General features: G+C 48.7%; 7 protein-coding genes across 7 annotated transcripts; 5 read left to right on the top strand and 2 right to left on the bottom strand.

The window, feature by feature from the left end:
- Positions 1-205: 205 nt before the first annotated feature.
- Positions 206-760, bottom strand: DFJ58DRAFT_723789 (60S ribosomal protein L22; the record flags this gene model as incomplete). The annotated part of the gene is made up of 4 exons (XM_041385051.1): positions 206-236; positions 285-442; positions 506-666; positions 721-760. 4 exons carry the CDS (start codon positions 758-760, stop codon positions 206-208), a joined length of 390 nt encoding a protein of 129 aa, XP_041248174.1.
- Positions 761-951: 191 nt separating this feature from the next.
- Positions 952-2906, top strand: DFJ58DRAFT_768350 (putative rRNA pseudouridine synthase). Its single transcript, XM_041388945.1, has 7 exons — positions 952-1197; positions 1245-1321; positions 1344-1430; positions 1482-1868; positions 1917-2099; positions 2152-2399; positions 2454-2906. The coding sequence occupies exons 1-7, from the start codon at positions 986-988 to the stop codon at positions 2784-2786; spliced, it is 1527 nt and encodes a 508-aa protein (XP_041248173.1). The 5' UTR covers positions 952-985; the 3' UTR covers positions 2787-2906.
- Positions 2907-4425: 1519 nt separating this feature from the next.
- Positions 4426-6053, top strand: DFJ58DRAFT_723787 (CMGC MAPK protein kinase; the record flags this gene model as incomplete). Its single annotated transcript, XM_041385050.1, has 10 exons — positions 4426-4486; positions 4536-4729; positions 4785-4845; positions 4896-4969; positions 5024-5272; positions 5329-5440; positions 5494-5642; positions 5696-5761; positions 5813-5960; positions 6010-6053. 10 exons carry the CDS (start codon positions 4426-4428, stop codon positions 6051-6053), a joined length of 1158 nt encoding a protein of 385 aa, XP_041248172.1.
- Positions 6054-6287: 234 nt separating this feature from the next.
- On the bottom strand, positions 6288-8914 carry DFJ58DRAFT_768344 (uncharacterized protein; the record flags this gene model as incomplete). The annotated part of the gene is made up of 8 exons (XM_041388944.1): positions 6288-7380; positions 7430-7677; positions 7733-7863; positions 8008-8078; positions 8113-8400; positions 8456-8520; positions 8570-8622; positions 8899-8914. 8 exons carry the CDS (start codon positions 8912-8914, stop codon positions 6411-6413), a joined length of 1842 nt encoding a protein of 613 aa, XP_041248171.1. The 3' UTR covers positions 6288-6410.
- DFJ58DRAFT_768342 (FMN-dependent dehydrogenase-domain-containing protein) lies at positions 8847-11215 on the top strand. The gene is made up of 12 exons (XM_041388943.1): positions 8847-9113; positions 9164-9218; positions 9267-9527; positions 9581-9650; positions 9707-10263; positions 10315-10363; positions 10414-10430; positions 10487-10544; positions 10599-10685; positions 10744-10847; positions 10903-11013; positions 11069-11215. Exons 1-12 carry the CDS (start codon positions 9067-9069, stop codon positions 11111-11113), a joined length of 1461 nt encoding a protein of 486 aa, XP_041248170.1. The 5' UTR covers positions 8847-9066; the 3' UTR covers positions 11114-11215.
- Positions 11216-11595: 380 nt separating this feature from the next.
- DFJ58DRAFT_860348 (uncharacterized protein) lies at positions 11596-15067 on the top strand (the record flags this gene model as incomplete). The annotated part of the gene is made up of 4 exons (XM_041394010.1): positions 11596-11665; positions 11719-13716; positions 13816-14249; positions 14310-15067. 4 exons carry the CDS (start codon positions 11596-11598, stop codon positions 14667-14669), a joined length of 2862 nt encoding a protein of 953 aa, XP_041248169.1. The 3' UTR covers positions 14670-15067.
- A 2617-nt stretch (positions 15068-17684) lies between these two features.
- On the top strand, positions 17685-21009 carry DFJ58DRAFT_117324 (uncharacterized protein). The gene is made up of 5 exons (XM_041378701.1): positions 17685-17922; positions 17973-18067; positions 18119-18693; positions 18742-20073; positions 20126-21009. The coding sequence occupies exons 1-5, from the start codon at positions 17845-17847 to the stop codon at positions 20659-20661; spliced, it is 2616 nt and encodes an 871-aa protein (XP_041248168.1). The 5' UTR covers positions 17685-17844; the 3' UTR covers positions 20662-21009.
- The last annotated feature ends 273 nt before the right edge of the window (positions 21010-21282 follow it).

Genomic DNA, 21282 nt, shown 5'->3' with positions numbered 1-21282 from the left:
TCATGTACTCCCATGATATAGCCTATCGGCCTCTGATGTAGACCAAAATAATATCATGTATCCACGTTGCCTTCTTGTGTCAAAACCTATGCACTCGCACTCATGCACATGAAGCCAGAAAAGATGATGGGACAATGGCAAAAATGTGGGATGTCACGACATAGCCATAAGACATGATTAACAAGAAACATGTGGAGTGGTGAGATTACTCTTCGTCCTCCTCCTCGCCATCACGGCTGCATTTTTTGTGAGATAAAATGTTTTCAGAAGTGAAAATCACTTACGCGATGTTGTAGAAACGCAGCTCGTACACATCCTTCGATGATGCGACCACGCGGATCCAGTCGCGCAGGGTGTTTTTCTTCAAGAACTTCTTCGTCAAGTACTTGAGATAGCGTTTTGAGAAAGGGACGTTGGAGGGTAACAGTGATTTTGCTGTTGCCTGTCAAAATATGTAAGAATATAATAAGTTGGTGTTGACAGAGTATGTCCCACCATCTCGAACGATTTTGACGTTTTCACCGAGCTGACCAGACTTGCCCTCGACCTTGATACGATCGTGCAAGAACTTTTCGAAGTCAGCGCCATCGAAGACGCCGTCGGTTGCTGGGCGAGAGTAGTCGATCACAAATTTGTGCTTTACAGCAGGGGCTTTTCCACCAGCGGCTTTGGGCTAACAAAAGGATAAAACAAGCGGAAGTCCGCAGGACATGAGCCTACTGAGAAGGTAACTCAGCAAAGCGGTGCCGGGACTGACCATCTTGAAAACGAGGGATGGAAGCTTGAAGTCTTGAGGTTCGTTTCTACAACCGTGACCGAGAGATTAGGTTTACTGTGATATATGTAACTGTACAGTTCCAAATCACGTTTCTGGAAGATGCCGATGATTCAGGTTTGGAAATATCTTCTCACATGATATTTCTTCTCTGATTGAACGAAGAAATTATTCAAGTGGATACTAGATCGCTACCAAAACTTTTAAGTGATGACTTCAACGCTCACTCGCGAGCAAGTCGCCTCTGCCCAACTGCAGGGTGACTTCGCTATAAAATCTGAGAGTTCACAACCTAAACTCGACACATCAGAATGGCCCCTCCTGCTCAAAAATTATGACAAGTTACTGGTTCGCTCCAGTCATTTTACACCCATACCGTCTGGAAGCAGTCCATTGAAACGAGACCTTGTCTCATATATCAAGTAAGTATCCCACGTGCATTTTGCGCTGAATACTGAGATCTTTGAAGGTCAGGTGTGATCAATCTTGACAAACCTTCTAATCCTTCATCGCACGAAGTCGTGGCCTGGTTGAGGCGCATTCTACGTGTTGAGAAAACTGGACATAGCTGGTACGCTTGACCCTAAGGTCACAGGGTGCTTGATTGTTTGTATTGACCGCGCTACGCGATTGGTCAAGTCCCAGCAAGGCGCAGGTTAGTACACATCGATGCTCAGCTGGGACCCTCTTCACCAAAGCTGTTTAGGCAAGGAATATGTATGCGTGCTGCGCTTGCACTCAAGTCTACCGGATCCCACTGCCCTCCCTCGGGCATTGCAGACACTCAGCGGTGCGCTCTTCCAGAGGCCACCACTGATCTCTGCTGTGAAACGACAGTTGCGTATTCGAACGATATACGAGTCGAAGTTGTTGGAATTCGATGAAAAGCGTAATCTTGCCGTATTTTGGGTGTCATGTGAGGCTGGTACATATATCCGAACGCTTTGCGTTCACCTTGGTCTTTTGCTGGGTGTGGGCGGACACATGCAAGAGCTTAGGAGGGTAAGGAGTGGTGCGATGTCGGAAAACGATGACATTGTGACCATGCATGATGTTCTGGATGCTCAGTGGATGTATGATAACACACGAGATGGCAAGTTCTTGCACGCGTTATCAGGATATATTCTAATATCACGTGCAGAATCGTACTTGCGCCGCGTTATCCGGCCTCTGGAGAGCTTGCTCGTGGGATATAAGCGCATTGTTGTGAAAGACAGCGCGGTCAATGCAGTCTGCTACGGCGCGAAGCTCATGATTCCTGGGCTCCTGCGCTACGAAGCTGATATTGCAGTTAACGAGGAAGTGGTCTTGATGACGACAAAAGGTTTGCTAAGTTTAGCCACTTATTCTGGTATCTCTCTAACATCTCCGGCCAGGCGAAGCTATAGCTCTGGCTATTGCACAAATGTCGACAGTTGAGCTTGCTACTTGTGATCATGGAGTTGTTGCAAAAGTGAAACGATGTATCATGGAACGTGACACCTACCCACGCCGTTGGGGTCTTGGGCCTATGGCTCTTCAGAAAAAGAAAATGGTTAAGGAGGGGAAACTGGGCAAGTATGGTGAGAAAAATGAAGCAACCCCTGCGGAATGGAGCAAGGACTACGTGGACTATAATCGAGAGGTATGCGAGATCCTTTCAAAACAGCTCGAGGGTCTTAATCACTTCCTTCTTTAGCAATCCGGCCCTTCCACGATTGCCCCTGCACCTGCTCAAAAAGTGGAAGTAGTCGCAGAGCCTGTTGCTGAGGCTACTTCCCCGAAGAAAGAGGAGAAGGAGAAAAAACGAAAACGGAAGTCGGAGGCGGCCGAATCTGTTGCAGATGTATCCATGGCAGAAGCACCTGCAGCGGAGGACGATGTTGATAAAGCGGAGCGGAGGAAGCGGAAGAAGGAAAAGAAGGAAAAGAAGGAAGAAGGAAAAGAAGAGGATGATGAGGCTCGACGGGAGAGGAAACGACTCAAAAAAGAGAAAAAAGCTAGGGAGTCGATGGCAGCTGCAGACGAGTAGTTCTTTGGATGAGATCTGTGCTTTCATATGTTATTTTCTTGTATTCTCTGGTCGTTCGACATGATGGCTCAACTGTTAATTTAGCACCAGTCTCGAGTTCGAGATGGAATAGCAAACGAAGTAACCAGGAGCCCACCAGGCCACGTGCACGCTTGACAGTTTCACCAGTGCTGTCATTACGTTCGGCACGTTCACCAAGTACTGGTACTGGTGAGTACTGATACTGGTAAGTAGTAGTGCTATGACTCGTACAACTCATACAAGTTGCAGCAAGCAAATCAATTGAGCACTTTACTTTGGCGTTAACAGACTTATGTGACTTGGGCGATCAGTATGTAACTATGTATATCCAACTTGAAACGCCGTCCTGTGACGCCTGGAAATCATGATGGAATGCTGGTTATCGAGCCTATACTTAAGCTGCAGTACATAGTACTCTTGCCTAGTAGAGTACCACTGTGCCGTTTTAGTTCGTCGTGATATTGAATCTGATACCATCATCTACTAGTATGGGAAAACGAACGAACATCACGTCGACACTGCAAGTCGTTGAAACGAGATCAACGAGGATCAACTGTGCGAGGCGTCAAGGTAACTAGCAAATTAAGGATCTATGTAAGATAAAGATTGGAAGAATGACCAAATGTCAAATGGCAACAGTGCTCACAAATTATATAAATTTATATTGGAGGAATCGTTCCATGATAGGACACTGAGGCGGTCTACCATTGACGCACTGGCAACAGAGGGTTGCATAGCCCTTGCAGCCCTTGATGCATTGATGTGCTAAAGATATGTGTGATGTAACATGCGGCATGCCTTTCGTTTCTCTGCCAGATCAATAATGGTGCACTGGTGAGAGTCGAGCACGGCTACAATTGTACAATCTGCACATGTCTATGCAGAATACGTCGACACGTTTGCTGATACCTGTACGAGAATTACCGCCAAATCCCCGAAGGTCCAGGGAAGGAGGAACATCGCACCCCTTGACCTCGTTTGCACTGGCCACAGGTAACGACAAAGCCGACTGCCGAGTGCAGCAAGTCGAAAGATTTCCAGTATTTTTTTGACAGGCCACGAGCCGCCAGCTACCCACTTTCGGCCTATATACCTTCCAGAGCGACTGCAGAGTGCGGTGAAATCGACATAGACTACCTCATTTACCCGGTCCTATGATAACAGGTGATATCTAGCCGGCAGCCCTGGGCTGTGGACTTGCGCTTCCGTAAATGCGACAATTGTGGAACCAATCAGAATCTTGCCTTGGCAAAGCCTTCCTGCGAATGAATCCCCGACTGCAAGGCTATGCCCGAGTTGATGGCCCCTGTAATTGGCAGTCATATGGTGATTGATATGCTACCTACCATATGTTACTGATACGCGGCCTATCTCAGCTTTTTCCGGATGACGGGTGCTCAAGAGACAGGTGTGACACTGCCCGTTACTAGCACTGCACCTCCTAGGCCATCATTCCTCTTCACACCGGTACCGCAGATGTGATTGCATACATAGGGTCGGTGGTAAGCTGTATAAGAATCTCCAACCACATCCATAAAGTGACGACTTTTCTGTCTAGGCCACTTTTACAAAAGTTCTGACGCCCTACTACTAATAGTAGATCCGGTTTATTATCAAAATGGTCGTAGCGCCTGCACTCAAAGTGAAGGGGACAAAGCCTCTTGCTCGGTTCGAAGTCGGTGAGTCACAGGCTCTTGTCTTGTAGATGCCGCTAAATCAACTTTCAAGGTCCCGACTACGAGATATTGCACTGTCTGGGTGAAGGAGCATATGGAACAGTGGTAGCTGCATCACATAAACCCACTGGCCGACAGGTAGCCATCAAAAAGATCCTGCCTTTCGACCACACGCTATTCTGCCTTCGAACATTGCGAGAGCTGAAGCTCCTAAAATTCTTTTCGGAGACCTGTGTCAATGAGAATGTTCGTCAGTTCTTCGTTCATCAATCGATGACCTGTCATAAAGTGATGATTGTAGATCATCTCTATATTAGATATAACGAAGCCACCGTCACTCGAAGACTTCAAGGAAGTGTACTGTGAGTTCATCCAATCTATCTACTTCGGTCGCGCGCTGAATCCAAGAAAGTCATACAGGAATTCATGCAGACCGATCTTCACCGTGTGATACGGACTCAACAACTTTCTGACGATCATTGTCAGGTGAATTTTGGAAACTCATCTGAAATCCGGTGTGATCTGATTGTTGCTGTCCAGTACTTTATTTACCAGATTCTCCGCGGCCTCAAATCTATACATAGCGCCGATATTGTCCACCGAGATCTAAAACCGGCTAACCTATTGCTCAATGCTAACTGCGACCTCAAAGTTTGCGACTTTGGCCTGGCGAGGAGCGTCAAAGCAACAACCCCAGGCGCCAAGGAGGCTGGGTTGATGACTGAATATGTAGCGACGCGATGGTATCGTGCACCAGAGATTATGCTTTCTTTTAAGATGTACACGAAGGTCAGTCTCCCCCAATTTCCTGATGGTCGCATCTCTTATCGCACATGGTTGCGAAGGCTATTGATGTGTGGGCGGTTGGATGCATTCTTGCTGAAATGTTGACGGGTAAACCCCTGTTCCCCGGGCGTGACTACTCGCATCAGCTGAATCTTATCCTGGATATAATTGGTATGTCCTTTCTTGATTTTGGAACGCATAGCATTATAAACGTTTGTACCAAGGCACGCCAACCTTGGACGAGTTCTACTCGATCACTTCAAGGAGATCAAGAGACTATATCCGAGCTCTTCCAATCCGGAAAAGACGGGTGTTTCAATCCCTTTTCCCGAAAGCAACGCCCGAAGCCATCGATTTCCTACAGAGAACTTTGGTATGTCGCCTTCTTCCTTTGAAATCATCGAGCGATGGTATATTTTTCTCTAGACTTTCGATCCCAAAAAGCGCTTGACGGTTGATGAAGCTCTCAACCATCCATATCTTGCTGCATATGTAAGTTCGAATATATTTATTCCCTCTGTCACACTTAACTCAGGTCAACAGCATGACCCAGAGGACGAACCAGTTGTAGCATCCCTTGATCCAGACTACTTCGACTTTGATCGTGGGTTTCTTTCGAATCTTTCCGGTGCACTCACTCAGTTCTTGTTCTCAGAATTCAAAGACGACCTCACCAAAGCTGAACTGAAAGGTACGTGACTCCAGTCTTCCCAATAGCTGGTGTCTTCAACTGTCTACAGAACTTCTATACGACGAAATCATGTCCTTCATCCCGGCGCTCTAAACTATGATATCCATCTTTCGACTCTTGGCAACTGTACAGATGACTCCGCCATATATTATTACCCTGGACTCAGCACCACTGGCACATCGTGGGATAATGAATTCATCGCACTGGTTTATCTATTTATTGTCGCACTGGTTTCGACATTATCACTATGTACTTATAGTCTCATTCACACCATAGAATGGATAGTAGAGCAAAGTAACAATACAGGAAGATGCAAAAATACATCAGATCAACTGACAGAGCAGTGTGTGTACGAATGATAATGAAGTATATTAGGATGAAAGGTAGATAGTCGAAACCGACAGTAAAAGTAAAATAAAGGTCCGAAACTTGTCCGAAACGATAAAATTATCAGCGCCTTCCTCCAGCCCAAAAGCCAGTCGCTACACCCTCAACACCAAAATCACCAAACCGAGTATCCCCTTCTAGCTCAGTCCCGTACATAGTACGGCGTGCGGGAGGTACTGGAGTGCCCTCTTCCGTTGCCGCAGTGCGCAGTACAGTCAGTCCCAAGCCCGAAGCCACTTCATTGCTGGATGGCTGTCTCTGCATACCGCCAGCCCACATCGAGGGATTTAGACCACCTTCTTGTCCAACTGTCGGTCCGCCTGACCCACTCCTGCCGGTCGTTCCAGAGCTACCGCGGCGATGTCCGAAAATCCCGCGGTGCTCTGACTGACGACTGCGTGGCCGATCCGCGCTATTTGCTGGCGATGGGGATGTCGGGGGTTCTGGATGTGGGAAGGTTCCCATTGCAGTAGCGAAAGTAAAACGAGCTGGAGTGGATGCAGGCAGATAACCAAAACGGAAAGTATCTGGAGGCGCTGGCGCAGTGGTGGACACGCTCATCAACGGAGGTGAAGGTGGTGAAGGTGGTGCGAAGAAATCAAGGAGGCTGTCTGTGGGCGGAGGCATCTCTACGTAATCAGGATCACCAAATACGGGGAAACCAGGTCTTGGGGAGGGTTGTGAGGGGCCAGGGTGGGTGTCTTGACTTCCCTGTGCGCCTGACGACAAGCCCGGACAGTCATCTGCGTCCTCAGTAATGGCAGAGGAACTTAATTTAGCACGCTTCTGAGCGGGCCGAGGAATTCTCTTCGCAATCTCAGTTTCAGAAAGCTCTTCCTCTTGTCCAAGCTCAAAAAACGCAGTAGCAGTACTGGCAGTAGAATCTCGAGGACGCTTCCCAAGAACGGTACGAAAGCCAGGAAGGAGCGACCCCCCCTGGTTCGGGTTATCTGCTTCTCGCTCTTGATGACTGAGTGAGCCATTGGGATTCGGGGAATCGCTAGAAGTTGCTGACGACTCTGGCAAAGCATCGCTGGAATCCCGTGAGTTGATGCAGCATGACAAATGACAAAACTTCTCACCCAAGAGGATCGACTGGACTGCGTACGCGTTTTGGGGTTGACGGAGGATTTGGTATTCGTTGGGGAGCCTCATTGGGTCTCTGAATTTCAGCAGTACAACGTCCAGATGCTTGTGCACGTAGGCGTTCAATCTCCGCCGCCAGGCCCCAAATTCGTGTTTCGAATGTCTCGATGATGCCCGAGACTTTATCTCTTAACTCAGATAACTGAGCTTTCTGATCCTCCAGTTCCTTTTGTACTGGAGCAAGCTGTGATGCTCGCGAGTAAGATAAATATTAGATACCGTACATGTATTGGACTCACAGCTGCAGCCACTGCGTTCTCAACTAATTGTGAGGACGAAGGCTCTGTGATGCCTGCGGTAATCGTCTGTAGTGGTATGGAGTGTGGCTCGGGCAGTGGAAAAGAGTCGCTCAGTCCTGCTGGTTCTGATGCTATAGGAGAGTGAGTGACTCGACAACTTGAATTCGTTTATTTGAGGGACTGACGTGTTATGGCAGGGATTAGCTCTGGTTCTGGCTCTGGCTCTGCAAATACTGAGATCACTGACGGATGCATCAATGAAGGTGAACGCTCACCTTCAGCAATAGGGTCTTCTGATGGCTTGACATTTTTCATGCTTTTCGCCCTCTTGCTCCCTCTTGAGACACTGCCAGATTTAGTTACAGCACGAGCGCCGCTACCCTCCGGCAATGACTGGTCGACCAACACCAAGACGATATTGGGTATCTTTGGCTTTGCGCGTTCTCGGGGTGGGATCAACAGGGGCCGGTAGAGGTTTGTGTTCTTCCGGCTGCTGTTCCACTTCTATTTCTCCGATAGCTTCTTCTCCTTCTCCTTCTTCGTCGGTATCATGAATGATTACAGATCCACTAGAGCGCCCGCGAGGTCTATCACCGGGTTGAATTATTATTTTGACAGATGTAGATCGCTGAGGCGGCTGCGGAAGAATGCTTCGGGAGGGGAGGGGTCTATAGTTGGTTGTGATTAATTGCTGGATCGGTATTAATATCGGGGCTGGCTCACTGGGATGCATCAAGTAAAAGGTCTATCAATGCTTCTGTTTTGAGATTCGCCTTTACGCCGTATTCCTGGTGAAGGGGATTTAGTAACAGGTCTAGCATGAGCGATTTATCTGACTTTGCACAACTTCTGAATATCGACTCGTTTCATTGCCTGCAGGACCTCACGGCCTGGCACGGAGATCATTTGGATGGCGTTGAGATGAAAGGAAAGTGAAACGAAGAGACGAGTTGCTACTTGTGGTTGCTGGTGCGCGCGTGGTTTAAGTATGGAAACTACACAATAACGGATGCCTGTGGCCACAACGCGAGCCCAACCACAGTCACGTGATATTCTCATAAGATTAAAATGTTAATCCACCTCGACCTCGCCACATATGCTCATAATAGGATGTTATCTGTTTGTTTTTTCACTGGTCCACTAACATGATGACATTTGACTTCCACAAGGTACACCTGACATTGCTTGCCAACTTGGTCACGTACAGTCGTCCACTCTCACTCGCGGACAGCCGGCCCGGCATCGATCCATGCTTTTATTTAAATATCGTCATGCTCTAAGCTTATTTGGGGTCACGATTTCTCCGCATTTCCGTCACGACATTCTGGTTGACAATGCAGACCTTCACTCTTGAACAAGTCGCCCAGCATATCACAACCAGGTTCGTTCCATACCACGTTTCATAAATAACAATCAGCCTCACATTTTCAGCTCCTGCTGGGTCATCATCCAAAACAAAGTTTACGATGTGACCGACTTCCTCTTCGTGGGTTTCGTTCATTCGTCGCACATGCGTTAAACTCAGATGCACCAGGATCACCCCGGAGGAGCGAATGTCATCCTCAGATATGGAGGAAAGGATGCTACTGCTGCATACGTACCTATTCATCCATCAGACGCTTTGGACAAGAACCTTGCTCCGGAAAAACACCTTGGAGCTTTAGATAGCGAGTCAATAAAACGCCTAAAGGAATTAGGGAAGAACAAAGTTCAAACTAAAGATGAATTACGTGTTGAAGAGGCGCTCAAGAACAAACCACCACTTCAAAGGATAGTCAATGTCGAGGACATGGAAGTAAGTCACTCAGGTATACTACCGTACCGCACTCTCATCACTGCGATCTGCAGGAGGTTGCGAAGAAGATCCTGCCGTACAAGGCCTTGGCTTATTACTCTTCAGGCGGGGACGACTGTATCAGTAAGCATGCGCCTTTCTCTAGTTGAATTGCACTTTCATGGTTGTCAACCATACAGCACACGTAGAGAATGGTCGTGCCTTTGGCCGCTTCTTTTTTCACCCTCGGGTTATGAAACCTGTGTCACAATGCAATACCTCAACGACCATACTTGGTTATAAGAGCACGATACCCGTGTACATCAGCGGTGCAGCGCTAGCCCGACTAGGCCACCCATTAGGCGAGGCCAATCTTACGCGCGGTGCCTATAAGACTGGCATCATACAAATGGTGTCCTCCAACTCTTCTCTCTCTTACGCAGAGATATCCGCTGCACGTGTTTCCCTAGATCAGCCTCTCTTCTTCCAAATATATAAACACGTCGACGATGCCACTGCCGAGAGACGCATAAGAGAAATCGAAGGATTAGGCTACAAGGCAGTCTTCTTGACAGTCGATGCTCTGGTTCCTGGTAATCGCGAGTTGGATATCAGGGCACCGCATTATCTCGAGGACTTTGAGAACCAAGGTCTCCCCACTCAGAAAAAGTTGGACGGGGATGAAGGCGAAATTGACCGGCTTGGTACCGCTGGTGGACTTGTCATAAAGAACGATGCTGACATGACTTGGGAAAAGGTGAGTTGTACCTTAGTTCACGAGAAGCCAGGGAGTGAGTTCTCTCTGTAGACGATACCATGGATACGAAGCATCACAAAGTTACCCATCGTCATCAAAGGTTTGTGCATTCATACCGTCGTTTGTCGCTCTGTTTCATCCCTGTTTCAGGCATTCAATGTGTTCAGGTTAGTAGATATGGCTTCTTTATATAAAGATCCCAGATGGTGATAGGGGCTACCAGGATGCTGTTCTGGCTTGTGAAGCTGGTTGTGAGGGTATTGTGCTATCGAATCATGGAGGTGTGCCGCATCTATTCACCTCCCAGAATCACTGAAGCTAACGTTATAAACAAGGTCGTCAATTAGAGTACTCTCTACCACCAATCGAGTTGTTGTACAGGATACGACAACAACGCCCTGACGTGTTCGAGAAGACTGAAGGCAGGTTCCCCGATCACTTGAGCAATATTTCGCTTGATCTAATGCACATCTTCGATAGTGTACATCGACGGGGGAATCCGCCGTGGAACCGATGTCGTCAAAGCACTGTGTCTGGGTGCAAGGGCTGTCGGTTTGGGACGTGTGTTCCTCTATGCCCAGAGTGTAAGTTGTTTCTATTCAGTCGCATGTGAATAATGTCTAATTGGTATACGTTAAGGCATACGGTGAGGCTGGTGTAGTTCACGTGGTGCGTATCCTTGAACGCGAAATCCGCTTTGGGATGCAGTCGCTCGGTGTCCGAAGCATCAGCGAACTCGTACCGCAGATGGTAGGTACTACCAGTTGTGCACTTGCTTATGTTTGCTAAGCAACTTTCCTCGCAGGTTGAGCGTGTCGACTGGGAGCCAGTCACCCGTGCAAAGCTGTAGGTGATTGCAGTCCTGAGCTACAACATCTTGCTGTGCTATATGCCTACCATGTTAGTACTTATACCTTGCATATATATGGAGTCCCCGTGTTCTGGAAATTCACCAATCAGACACAAATTTAGTCGATGCCCCAGGTAATGCCACCAACGAAAGCTGAATCATCCAGAGACAGCGGATCAGCACAATCGTCCTGACGGTCTGGTCCCATGGCTGACAATATAAACTGGCTTACATTGTTCGGATGCGCCTGCAATCATAGAACCGATGGTTCGGCCTCTCCGCTCGAGGGATTTCAAATTTCGACCAAACAGGAAGGTAACTAGTCATGTGACCGCGACATGAATGTTCGACTTGCTTGTGCCTCGTGCGCGTTTTCGGCTCTCTTTACACGTTAATACTTTGTCTCTCAACTGGCGTTTGTCGCGATCTTACCAGAACTAACATTACCAGTGAATCAATCTTCGCAGGTCGACAGATAAAGGATGGGCTTCTGTCGGAGGTGCGGGAATATTGTCATAGGAGAACGGTGCAAATGTGGTGGCACAGCAGTTGGTTTGTCCCATTTTCATGCACCAGTAAACTGTTCATATCAAACGAGGTGTCAGCCCCTGTAGTACAATGGGCAACTTCCAAAGAGCCCGCTGCAGACAGATGGTCTCAGACGTACGTTTCTCGTGAGAGGTCTCCGACTCGACCACCCAGCCGCGCACAACCATTCAACTCCGACTCCACCTTCCCGACCGCCAGCGGAAGTGTTACCCCAGATGCCTCGTCTTCACCCCTGAAACATCTACCTCGAAAGTACTCAGGAATTGACATATCTTCTCCTTTCGGAAACCGCACCTCTGTACACATTGGATCAAGTACATCGCGACCTGCCTCACCGCTGAAGCACTCAGTATCGTTAAGCAACATCCATCACGAAGCCCCTCCATCACCAACAACTATCTCCGCTGCTGCAGGAATCCTTCCTTCCCCCCACACACCCGAACTTTCCAAAGCTTATGGGTCAGTCCTTCAGCCCAAAGAATCCCTTGCATCCTACTGCTGCGCTATCTGCTCCGCTGAATTCCCACCAGATGCGACCATATACCCAGACCCTTCTGCTCCTGCAATAGATACAGACCGATTCCTGTGTCGACCATGCTTCGTCAAGCACGGTGGATCCAAAGGCGACTGCCCTTCGTGTGATCGCCCAGTACTCATCGTGAAGAGCGAGGGCGGTTTCGTGGAAACTTCAGGCCGTGTTTGGCACAAAAGGTGTTTTCGCTGTGACGGTTGTCACAAAAACATTGGCGACGCTCCTATGGTCGATCTACTAGGTCGACCATCCTGCGCAGACTGCTTCGAAAGTTGCTTGAAGAGGGACAATACGCCTTCCAAGCCTCACAAATCTCCAGGAGTAGAGAAAATAGAGCGAAGTCACGTAGGCCGCCTCCGCGGAGACTCAACGAGTAGGCAAGGAAGCCCTGCAATCGATGAACTAGAACAGCGGCTTGGAATCATGAAGAGCAGAGAAGGTAGCCCAGTGATGGAAGAGCTCACGGCACGTTTAAATGCAGTGCTCAATCGCACACCTTCCAAAGATGCATCTCTGACACCAAGTGCCCTTGGTGCCTCGACGTCGCGTTATACCAATGTGAATTGTTGGGGGGAAAGTCCCATTCCTGGTCGCATTTCGGAGAGGAAGCTACCCCAAACGTTCTCTCCGATGGGGTCACTTTCCTCTGCTTTCGACAGTGTCGATTCAAGCAGCAGCTCTCCGCGAACTGAGTTTTGGCAAACCAGAAGTCCCGATGCTGGTGAACGCAGGACGACACCTAGCACAACCATTCGCGAACGGGTTGAGACTCCAGAGATGAGCAGATCCAGTCCCTCGTTAGGGCGACCCTCTGCTGAAGCAATTGAAGAGATGAAGAGCCGATTTTTGCCACAATCACCTTCGTCACCTGGCTCACGAACAAATGCGAATGTCGTGTGTTCCTCGTCTTCGCCTTCCTTCTACAACAATTCTCCTGTCGGCAAATCCCTGGAGGGATCGCGAATTCCGCTCTCAAGACGGTCTCGCGGTTCTCCAGCGCTTCGTAGTGTAGCTAGCACGTCAAGCCTGTTGTCTCCGCGCCTTTCCTGGGCTCCGTCTACACCGGAATTAATGTCCGATATGTCAGACATCACGACAGAGGCATCATCTCCATCTTCTCCCCTGCCCTTTAGTCCACCAGCGCGCCATGTCGACATCTTCGGCAATGGTAGTACCTTTTACTCGCCCGACAAACCCAGCGACTCTGTTGAGTCGGAACACGACACCCGAGAGGCCAACCCAACGCAGACACCAAAACCAGCCAAACACGCATCCAAACGACTTTCTATCTCTGCTACTACCCTGATACCTGATTCACTGTGCGCGAAGTGTGGGGGGTCCCTTTCTACAAGCAGAACAGCAGGCCAGTTTGTAACTGTCCCTGACGCTAATACTACAGGGCCACCGAAGACTTATCACCCCGAATGTTTCAGATGCGTGATGTGCGATGGCCCCTTTAAGGTGTCTGGGATCGGCCAAGCAGTCTTTACCAGAGGGGAAGGAGGGGCTTGTCATGATAGAGGTCAGTCTCACGGATTCACTCATTTACCTGAGCTATCGACTCACTAGTTGCAGTGCACCCCTCCTGAAAGGACTCAGGTCAGATCCACTGTTGTTTCAGGTTCTATCACATCTACATTCCCTTTGTTGCCCTCGCCCCCTTCGCCGTCGGAATCACGTAGGGGCATCGAACGGCCGACGGCATCAAGCACCGCAAAGGCCATCACCCGAGCCTCGATGGCAGCCACTACCAGTCCCTACTCATCATCTCGTCTGGAAAGACCACCCAGGCCGTCTGCACCTGCAGTATCCACGACGTCCCCTCGTTTTGGCAGCTCAACGACATGCCCGGCATGTTCCAAATCCGTCTCTCTGATGGAGATGGGTGTAGTGCCTGGTCCTCAAGGTTCTAGATGGCATGCGTCCTGTCTTGTGTGTGGCGGCAAGGGAGCGAATAAAGGGCGACGTGACAAATTGCAACCTGGTTGCGGCAAGAAACTGGACTCTGCTGCCAAACGAGATATTGATGGGGGTGTCTGGTGTAGGGAATGCCTCGTAAGTCCACGCGATGTTTATCTTCAAATCTAATATATTCATAACGACATCGACAATTAGCTTCTGCTTCCCCTGGATCTGAGAAACCCTCAAGCAGACTCGCCCATCAAACCACTTGTGCCATCACTGACGGGCCGCAGCATAGGCGGTGGCTCCTCCACGTCTAGAGTTGTTCAGCCTCAGTTCACAGGTACTACCACAATCGCACGTCAGTTTACTGGGTTGCGTGGCAGTGATGCAGTGCTTGCGAGACAATTGACCGGTGGTGGCTTAAGTCCGACGAAACAATTGGGCACTACTACGCCTCGACCCAGACCCAAGAGTGTGATTGGCATGAGAAGTGGAAAGAGCGTAGATGAGGGTCGGGGGATGTTCTTAGTTCGGCAGATGACTAGTGGGGGAAGTTCGTTTGGTGTATAAACTGTTTGGACTCTGGAGTCTGAACTCAAAGGACATTAATGATTCCTGGAATGTATGATAGGTACATATGATAACAATAGTCTCGCGTGGGCTCACGTGAAGTGAGAATCGACCACGGTGACTTGGTGAATATGGGACAGGGGAGACTCGACAAAACATCCAAACCAGCCCGAATAACAAGAAGCTCAAGATTGTAAATGGCGTACCTGATGCGATGTCGGTCAAGCACATATGTACCCGGTGAAAAGACTCAAGAGATGAAGCTCAAGTACTTCAAACGCGTAATATCATGTGGCTGGGAAACTCCAAGCCATGAGTCGCAATCGCCAGGGCAAGTACTGCATGAGAGAGACCAGCACACCTCCAGCTGAATTAACCTATGAATTAGCCTCGTTTATATTTATGGGGCTTGTCCGTGTCGAGGTCTAGGTAGACCGTCCAGTTTAATGGCGCTGATGACGACTGATTGCCTTCTCCCCTATTCACGTGCTTGATTCCGCTTCGTGCTCATCCAACTTGACTGCGTTCCATCACGCCCTTCGCCCGCGCAGCAGTCAACAACCATCCGCCCGATTAACTCGATAACCCAGCAATGATTCATGTTGGTCGTAAAGATCGTGAAAGGGCGTGGCGTGGCGTGAAGAAGGATGTATCGCGATGTTAGCGGGAAAAAAAAGAGGTAAGGAGACGACACAGGCGTCGGCGGGCGGGAAATATCGCCAACGACGAGGGGTGTCGATGAGGCCGGAAAAGAACAGTTAACGGGCGGGCGGTCAGTACAGGCGCAAACACCACTCCGCCGTGGCCGATCGACAAGCCCCATTAGACTCCGCCCCAGACAATTAGCCCCTAGTAGAAGTCTAATCCATGCTCCCATTAATGGCTTCAAAGTTTATCCCCGTTGCGTGGGGTACTAGTAGTACTGCCAGTGGGATTCGCCAAGACTGGAACACGCTGCTGCAGCGGTGCCCAAGCAAATGATGCATACTAGTACTTATAGTTGATTCACTTGTAAATGCAATTTGCGCCAGATCCGTGGAGCACGGTACCGGTACGCCGTGTCTTGCTCTTGCTGATGGCCCAAGATACTGATTCAGGGTAGCGTAACTGCAGTGCTACGATGGCTGGTTCAACCTCGAGCTCTCGATCATATTATGAAACAGAGCCCCAGCTAGGTAGGACCATGAGGTGGTGGTAAGTTGTACACTATTTCCAGGCAAAAGAACGTGTTGTTGTACACGATGTCTATGATGTACTTCGCGTTGCTATGAAGCTTAAGCTGATTGATATTTTGGTAGAAGCAAAAATTTCTTTTCTCCTCATTTTCCTTCAGCTTCAGTTTCAATCTCTATGGAACCTGGGTCAGCGGAAGTCCCAACTTGTCCGGATGCCGTCCTGGGTTCCACCGGAGAAAAAAAAAGTCCGTACTCTATCCCAGGTCCCAAAAAAAATCAGAAACACATTTTTTCTTATTCTACTTAACTTCTAAGTAGCTAGGTGTGTTTAGAATGGCCGTGAGGAGCCAAAAAAAAAATCCCCTTGTTCATCCCTCAGATTCCCTCTACGGTGGCCCCGTTCCTCGTAGTTCTATTGTGGAACAACCTGGCAGCTTCCGCCAACTGAGATAAACCAGCTGATATGATGTGATGCCACTGCCAGCCTGGGCTCCATAGGGATCCTACCGTGCCTTTCAAATTTCAAAATTTGACCCACGCATTGCGCAGCGTACGCTCCACTTGTTTCCGATCAACGTACTGTGCGGCGTGCCGGTGCTTAGTTCTAACTTCAGGATATGGGTTATAATAATGTCTCGGTTGTCGACCTCAGGAAGACTACATGTGTGATGTGTTAATATAACTACCTTCATAAAGGTCGACGGTCTTCCATAGGCGGTGGCGCCGAAGCGTTCATATGGTTGATGTTGAAGGGGTGAACGAGTGGAAGCCAGAGCGTGATGGCGACGGCATGTTTGTGATTCGAGCGGTGTGAACAGTGGGCAATTGGATAAGTTAAAATTTGGACTACACGAAGGGAGATGAGTTTTTGTTCAAGATTGAACTGAATCGGGACGTACATGGATACTCAGAGGAGTGAGCAGCGGGCGCAGTGTTGAGAGGCAAGACATCGACAGACGGCGTCGGCGAAAGAATGACTGCTGGAACTAACAACGATGGGCTCCTCGGGGTCTTGTATAGGCTTGAAGGAGTAATGCTCGTCGTACCTTGAAGTGACGCAACTTTTGGGAACCGAGAATTTTCGGACCAGAGAGTAACAGGGGACTGGGAGAAATGTCGATATCTAGGTATTGGTTGTGGGGAAGTCCGACAAGCGCGTATAGAGTTATTTAAGGACGACGATTTATTTTTTGTCCTTGGATACTTACTCTGTAGATCAATTGATGAATCCATGCATTTTGATTGGTCGCAAGTACTGGTAAATATTATCGCAGACTTAAAATTTGTTAGACAGAGTTTGCGATACATGAACAACCTAGCTTGCGCAATTGCCGAGCGACAATCTCGGTCTTCTTTATTCTCGCTGATGCGTACACTGAGTGTCAGCCTGTGCCAGGAGCAGTACTTGAGCTTGATGTATTGATGCTTACGCGATGTGACCGGAAGGAGCCGGCCGGTTATAATCATAACCTGGTTTCGATCATAATTTCCCGATTAACCTTTTTGGAGGGTTACTGCATTTCAGTCCCAGGTTGTCTTTGCACGGCGCCTTGTTACAGGTTGTTACCACACGTTACACATGGCCGCGTTCCATCTGTTATTAACTATCCGTTCGTTGCTATTGTCGATGTCTCCCGTTGTCAAGCAAATGATTTCTCTGCGCTAGGAGATCTGCGATAGAAAATAGACCGTGATTTCATTATCTTTGTTTTCGCCCCCCTCCGAATGTCCTTGGAAGAGGTTCAGTGATCCTCCTAAGCAAACATTCATTCCAAAAGTTACTAGGTTGGAGGCGCCATTTTGGATGCTTCATATCATCAGTTTTTGATCGCACACTGCCAGCCGGTTTCAGAATCACATCAGCTCACCGCTTTACTTCTTAATAATTATTCTCTTCGTTTTGGTAGTTCGCTGGTATCGACTGCGGAGAGGTTTGCCTCGACGTTTCCTTTGCAAAGGCACGCACGCCATTTCATTCCTTTTTGGTCATATCCGCTTCCATGTCCGATGCATCCTCGACGTGCAACTTGGGATATAGCTTCGTCTCTTCTGCAGCGTCGAGCAATAATAACTGCGATGTGAGTCCAATGACCTCTAAGTTATTTGCCAAGCTGACGAGGACTTCAAGGTTGAACTCGTATTATCTGACATTCCCTTTATCTCGGTCGGAACGTTAGCTTTTGGAGTATCTGCATTCCTTTTCGTCATCAGACATTTCACGCTGTGAGTAACCACAGCATTTTCTTGTCCATTCAGAGCTGACGCTTAATTCAGCTCCGTCGTCTCCCTTTATTTTTCGGTGTTGCTATCTTTCGCAGCTGTCGTCATCGACCTGATACAAATCGTCATCCGTGACTTGACCCAGGTCACTGTACAACCATTAATCACAGCAAGGGAGGTTTTACTTGCCCTATCCATCGGCCTACGTTTTCTGTTTTACTGGCTGTATGTCTCTGAGCCCCCTATTGAAGAACCTCAGCCCCCTTCATTCCAGGATCGATGGAACAACTTTCTCACACTCAGCTCTCAGGATAACATCCACAGTGGCAACTGGGCTCGGTGGGGTGTTTCAGGATCATATGCAAAGGTTGCTTTGTTGGCCACCATTCCTGCTATCGTCGCTTTGCAAATCATTTGGCGCGTAATTCAACAATACCATAATTATGGCCCGGTGTATGCAGTAAATGTTACACTCGAAGTCATAGTCTCCATATTGCTTCTTCTCAAGCTGCTATTTAACACCGTTCAGACCTCGTCGATTGCCCGATCGCACACTTTCAGGGAATATGGGTTTCCCATTTTGGCGCTAATGTTTAATATTGGCATTTCTGCCGGAAACTTGATTTTGTGTAAGTTAAATGTTCATACATGCGTTGCTTAACTGATTTTTTTGGCAGTCGCATTCACTGAGTCAATACTTGGCCGACTTCTTCAAGCAGTAGAGCTCTACATCTTGATCGTCTTTATGATGATTCTCCACTTTTTCCGTCACAAAAAGACCCACGTTATTTCCCAAACCAGGGATTCGGCACTGTTGAGAGTCAAATTACCAGAGCAGGCCCGTGAATCGACATTCAGGCTATCCCCACCAGCGGTGTCTACACCCAGAGTAACAACGCTTTTCAGTTCCGAAAATCAAAGCAGAAGTACAAATGCTGATGCCGCCCGTCATTCTGTCCTTGCCACCGTAAGATATGCTCCCTGGGTTTCTTGGAGCATGTCTCATGGTCAGTCAAACCAAGATGAGGAGAAAACCAGGCTATGGGACCAGAACGAAGCTGGAAAGGGGGCTTTCGATCCGAGTCAAGGCAGTGCCGGAAATCAGAGTATGACTTCCGCCGCTTCTGTCACGGACAGGGTATCCACAGAATGGAAAGACATTGTGAATGATTCTGTTCCCAGCTTCCCAAGGCTATCGATACTTGATGCCCAGTCTGCGAGCACCGGATCTAGGAACGGCTCAATGAGCAGTGGCCAAATTTGGCATGCAGTTCGTGCAGACGTATCCACCCGCCCTCATCCTCTGAAGTTGCAGACGACGTCTCTTGTTACTATTCCGGCGACTGCAACATCCTCCAATGAAAATGGGGTCACCGTTATCATGACTGCCCCTCCAGATCCTCCAGCTCAAGATTCGCCTATCTATGCGATCAAGGGCTTTACTCCTCAACCTCCACAAGTTCCCAGCAGGCAATGTTCGTCCAGCACATCAATCGAAGCACTGCTAGAACTGCAGAATGAGCTAGAAAAAACAATCGCAACGCTGCGATTATTTTCTCCGGGTGCTCCAATTTCCCACTCTCCGACCTCCACTTCTCCAAGCTCCCCTTCATCATCAAGAAGTGATTCGAACCAGACTGACCAATTGCGTCAGTCATCCTCCACTAGCGCGCGGACGCTGTCCGACTTCTCGTTGAGCAACTTCCCCTCCCCGCCATGGTTGGCCTCTCGAGCTCCTTCTCTTCCACCCTCACCGGCTGTTAAATTACGATCGAAGGAAGACCGTCGGGCCCGTCTTCGGTTAGGACAAGACTCGATTTCTGATACTCTTGGGCTTCCGCCGCCAAGAATTCCTGCAGCTTTGGCAGACATGCCTAGCTCTCCTCGTTCTGACCTCACGTCAGACACTCCCTATCAGGAAGACAACAGGATATTGCCTGCGGACGCGTGGCGATCTTACAGGACTGATTCTGGCGGAACGCAGTACGAGATTACATCTTTCATAGGTGGCAAGTCTTGATTCTTGAATTTTCTGAGCGATTTCTAAAATATTTGTTGCAGATCTAACAACTCCTGATAGCCACAGGAATGCGACGATGGAGAAGCCTTCGGATGAGTCTGGAGGGAGTGCTCTTAATCTTGGCACTGCTGAAAGCCACAGATCCAGGGAAACTTCCCCCCATTTGTCCATATCGCCGTTCCGTCCGTCGCCTTTGGGGGCGGCAGGACTATTGAGCTTGCCATCATCCTCCGCAAGATATAGGCGATCGCAACTCTCAACGCAAATGAGGCTATCACCTGTCTTAAATCCTGAGAGGGAAGCTTCGGCTTCAGACCTAGAGTCGGCCGTGCCTCTAGTACAACGTGGGATGCGACCTTTACTACTTCCATCCATGACGATCACTTCCCCTCATGTCCAGCCGTTAAACGTCAGGTCATCAAGAAGGTTGACTGGCCTTCTACAGAGACCACAATCAGCACCGGATTCTAGTGCACTACCCGAAGATGTGCGTGTTCCTGGAGCATTTGAGCGACCACGACCGGCACCATTAAATTTTCGTTCAGACGCCGAATATTTTTCCACAGGTGCAAGATGATGGTAGCTATATTTATTTCTAACGTTATGTTAACTTTTTGCTAGTCGGAGAAGTTGACAGCTAAAGGTCTTATTCGTGATTCCTGTAAATATGTGGTCGGACTCTTTGTGGTGCACCGTTTCACTGTACTTTGTTCGTTAGCAATGTGTCGTATTATTTACGTAGTTTGTAGATTGTTATGATTGTTACGATGATAGTAGTCTAAGTTCACCATACAGAGTAGTAGCAATACTTGGTTTCCCCATACCCTTTACAGATGGGCCGCTTTCTCATACGGTACGAATATACCGACGAACCAACTCCCATGTCAGTTTCTCCGTCTGGTCTGGAAGAAGTGCTCACGTTGTGGGAAATAGGACACGGGCTCCATGGACACTGTCGACAGGGCCCAGGCTGCAGATAAGCATGTAGAATCTACCTAGGGCCTAGCCAGGTCTAGTCCCAAGACGTCCGTGGCAACGAACGGGGGTTTTAAAGAAAGGATGTCGGACAACGCAAACAGATTGCGAACCCGGAAGTCTATCTGGAAGCATGCACGCATTCGTGTCAAGATTATAATTGCTGAATCATCGGTCAGAACTTCGCAAAATTAATGTCGATTTTGTTACCTTTGGGCAATAT

This window comes from Suillus subalutaceus (assembly GCF_016647625.1).
Source record: "Suillus subalutaceus strain FC151 chromosome Unknown DFJ58scaffold_15, whole genome shotgun sequence".
In the NCBI taxonomy this organism is placed as follows: Eukaryota; Fungi; Basidiomycota; class Agaricomycetes; order Boletales; family Suillaceae; genus Suillus; species Suillus subalutaceus.
Note: the sequence above shows the minus strand (reverse complement) of the source record. Positions and strands in the feature narration are given on the sequence as shown.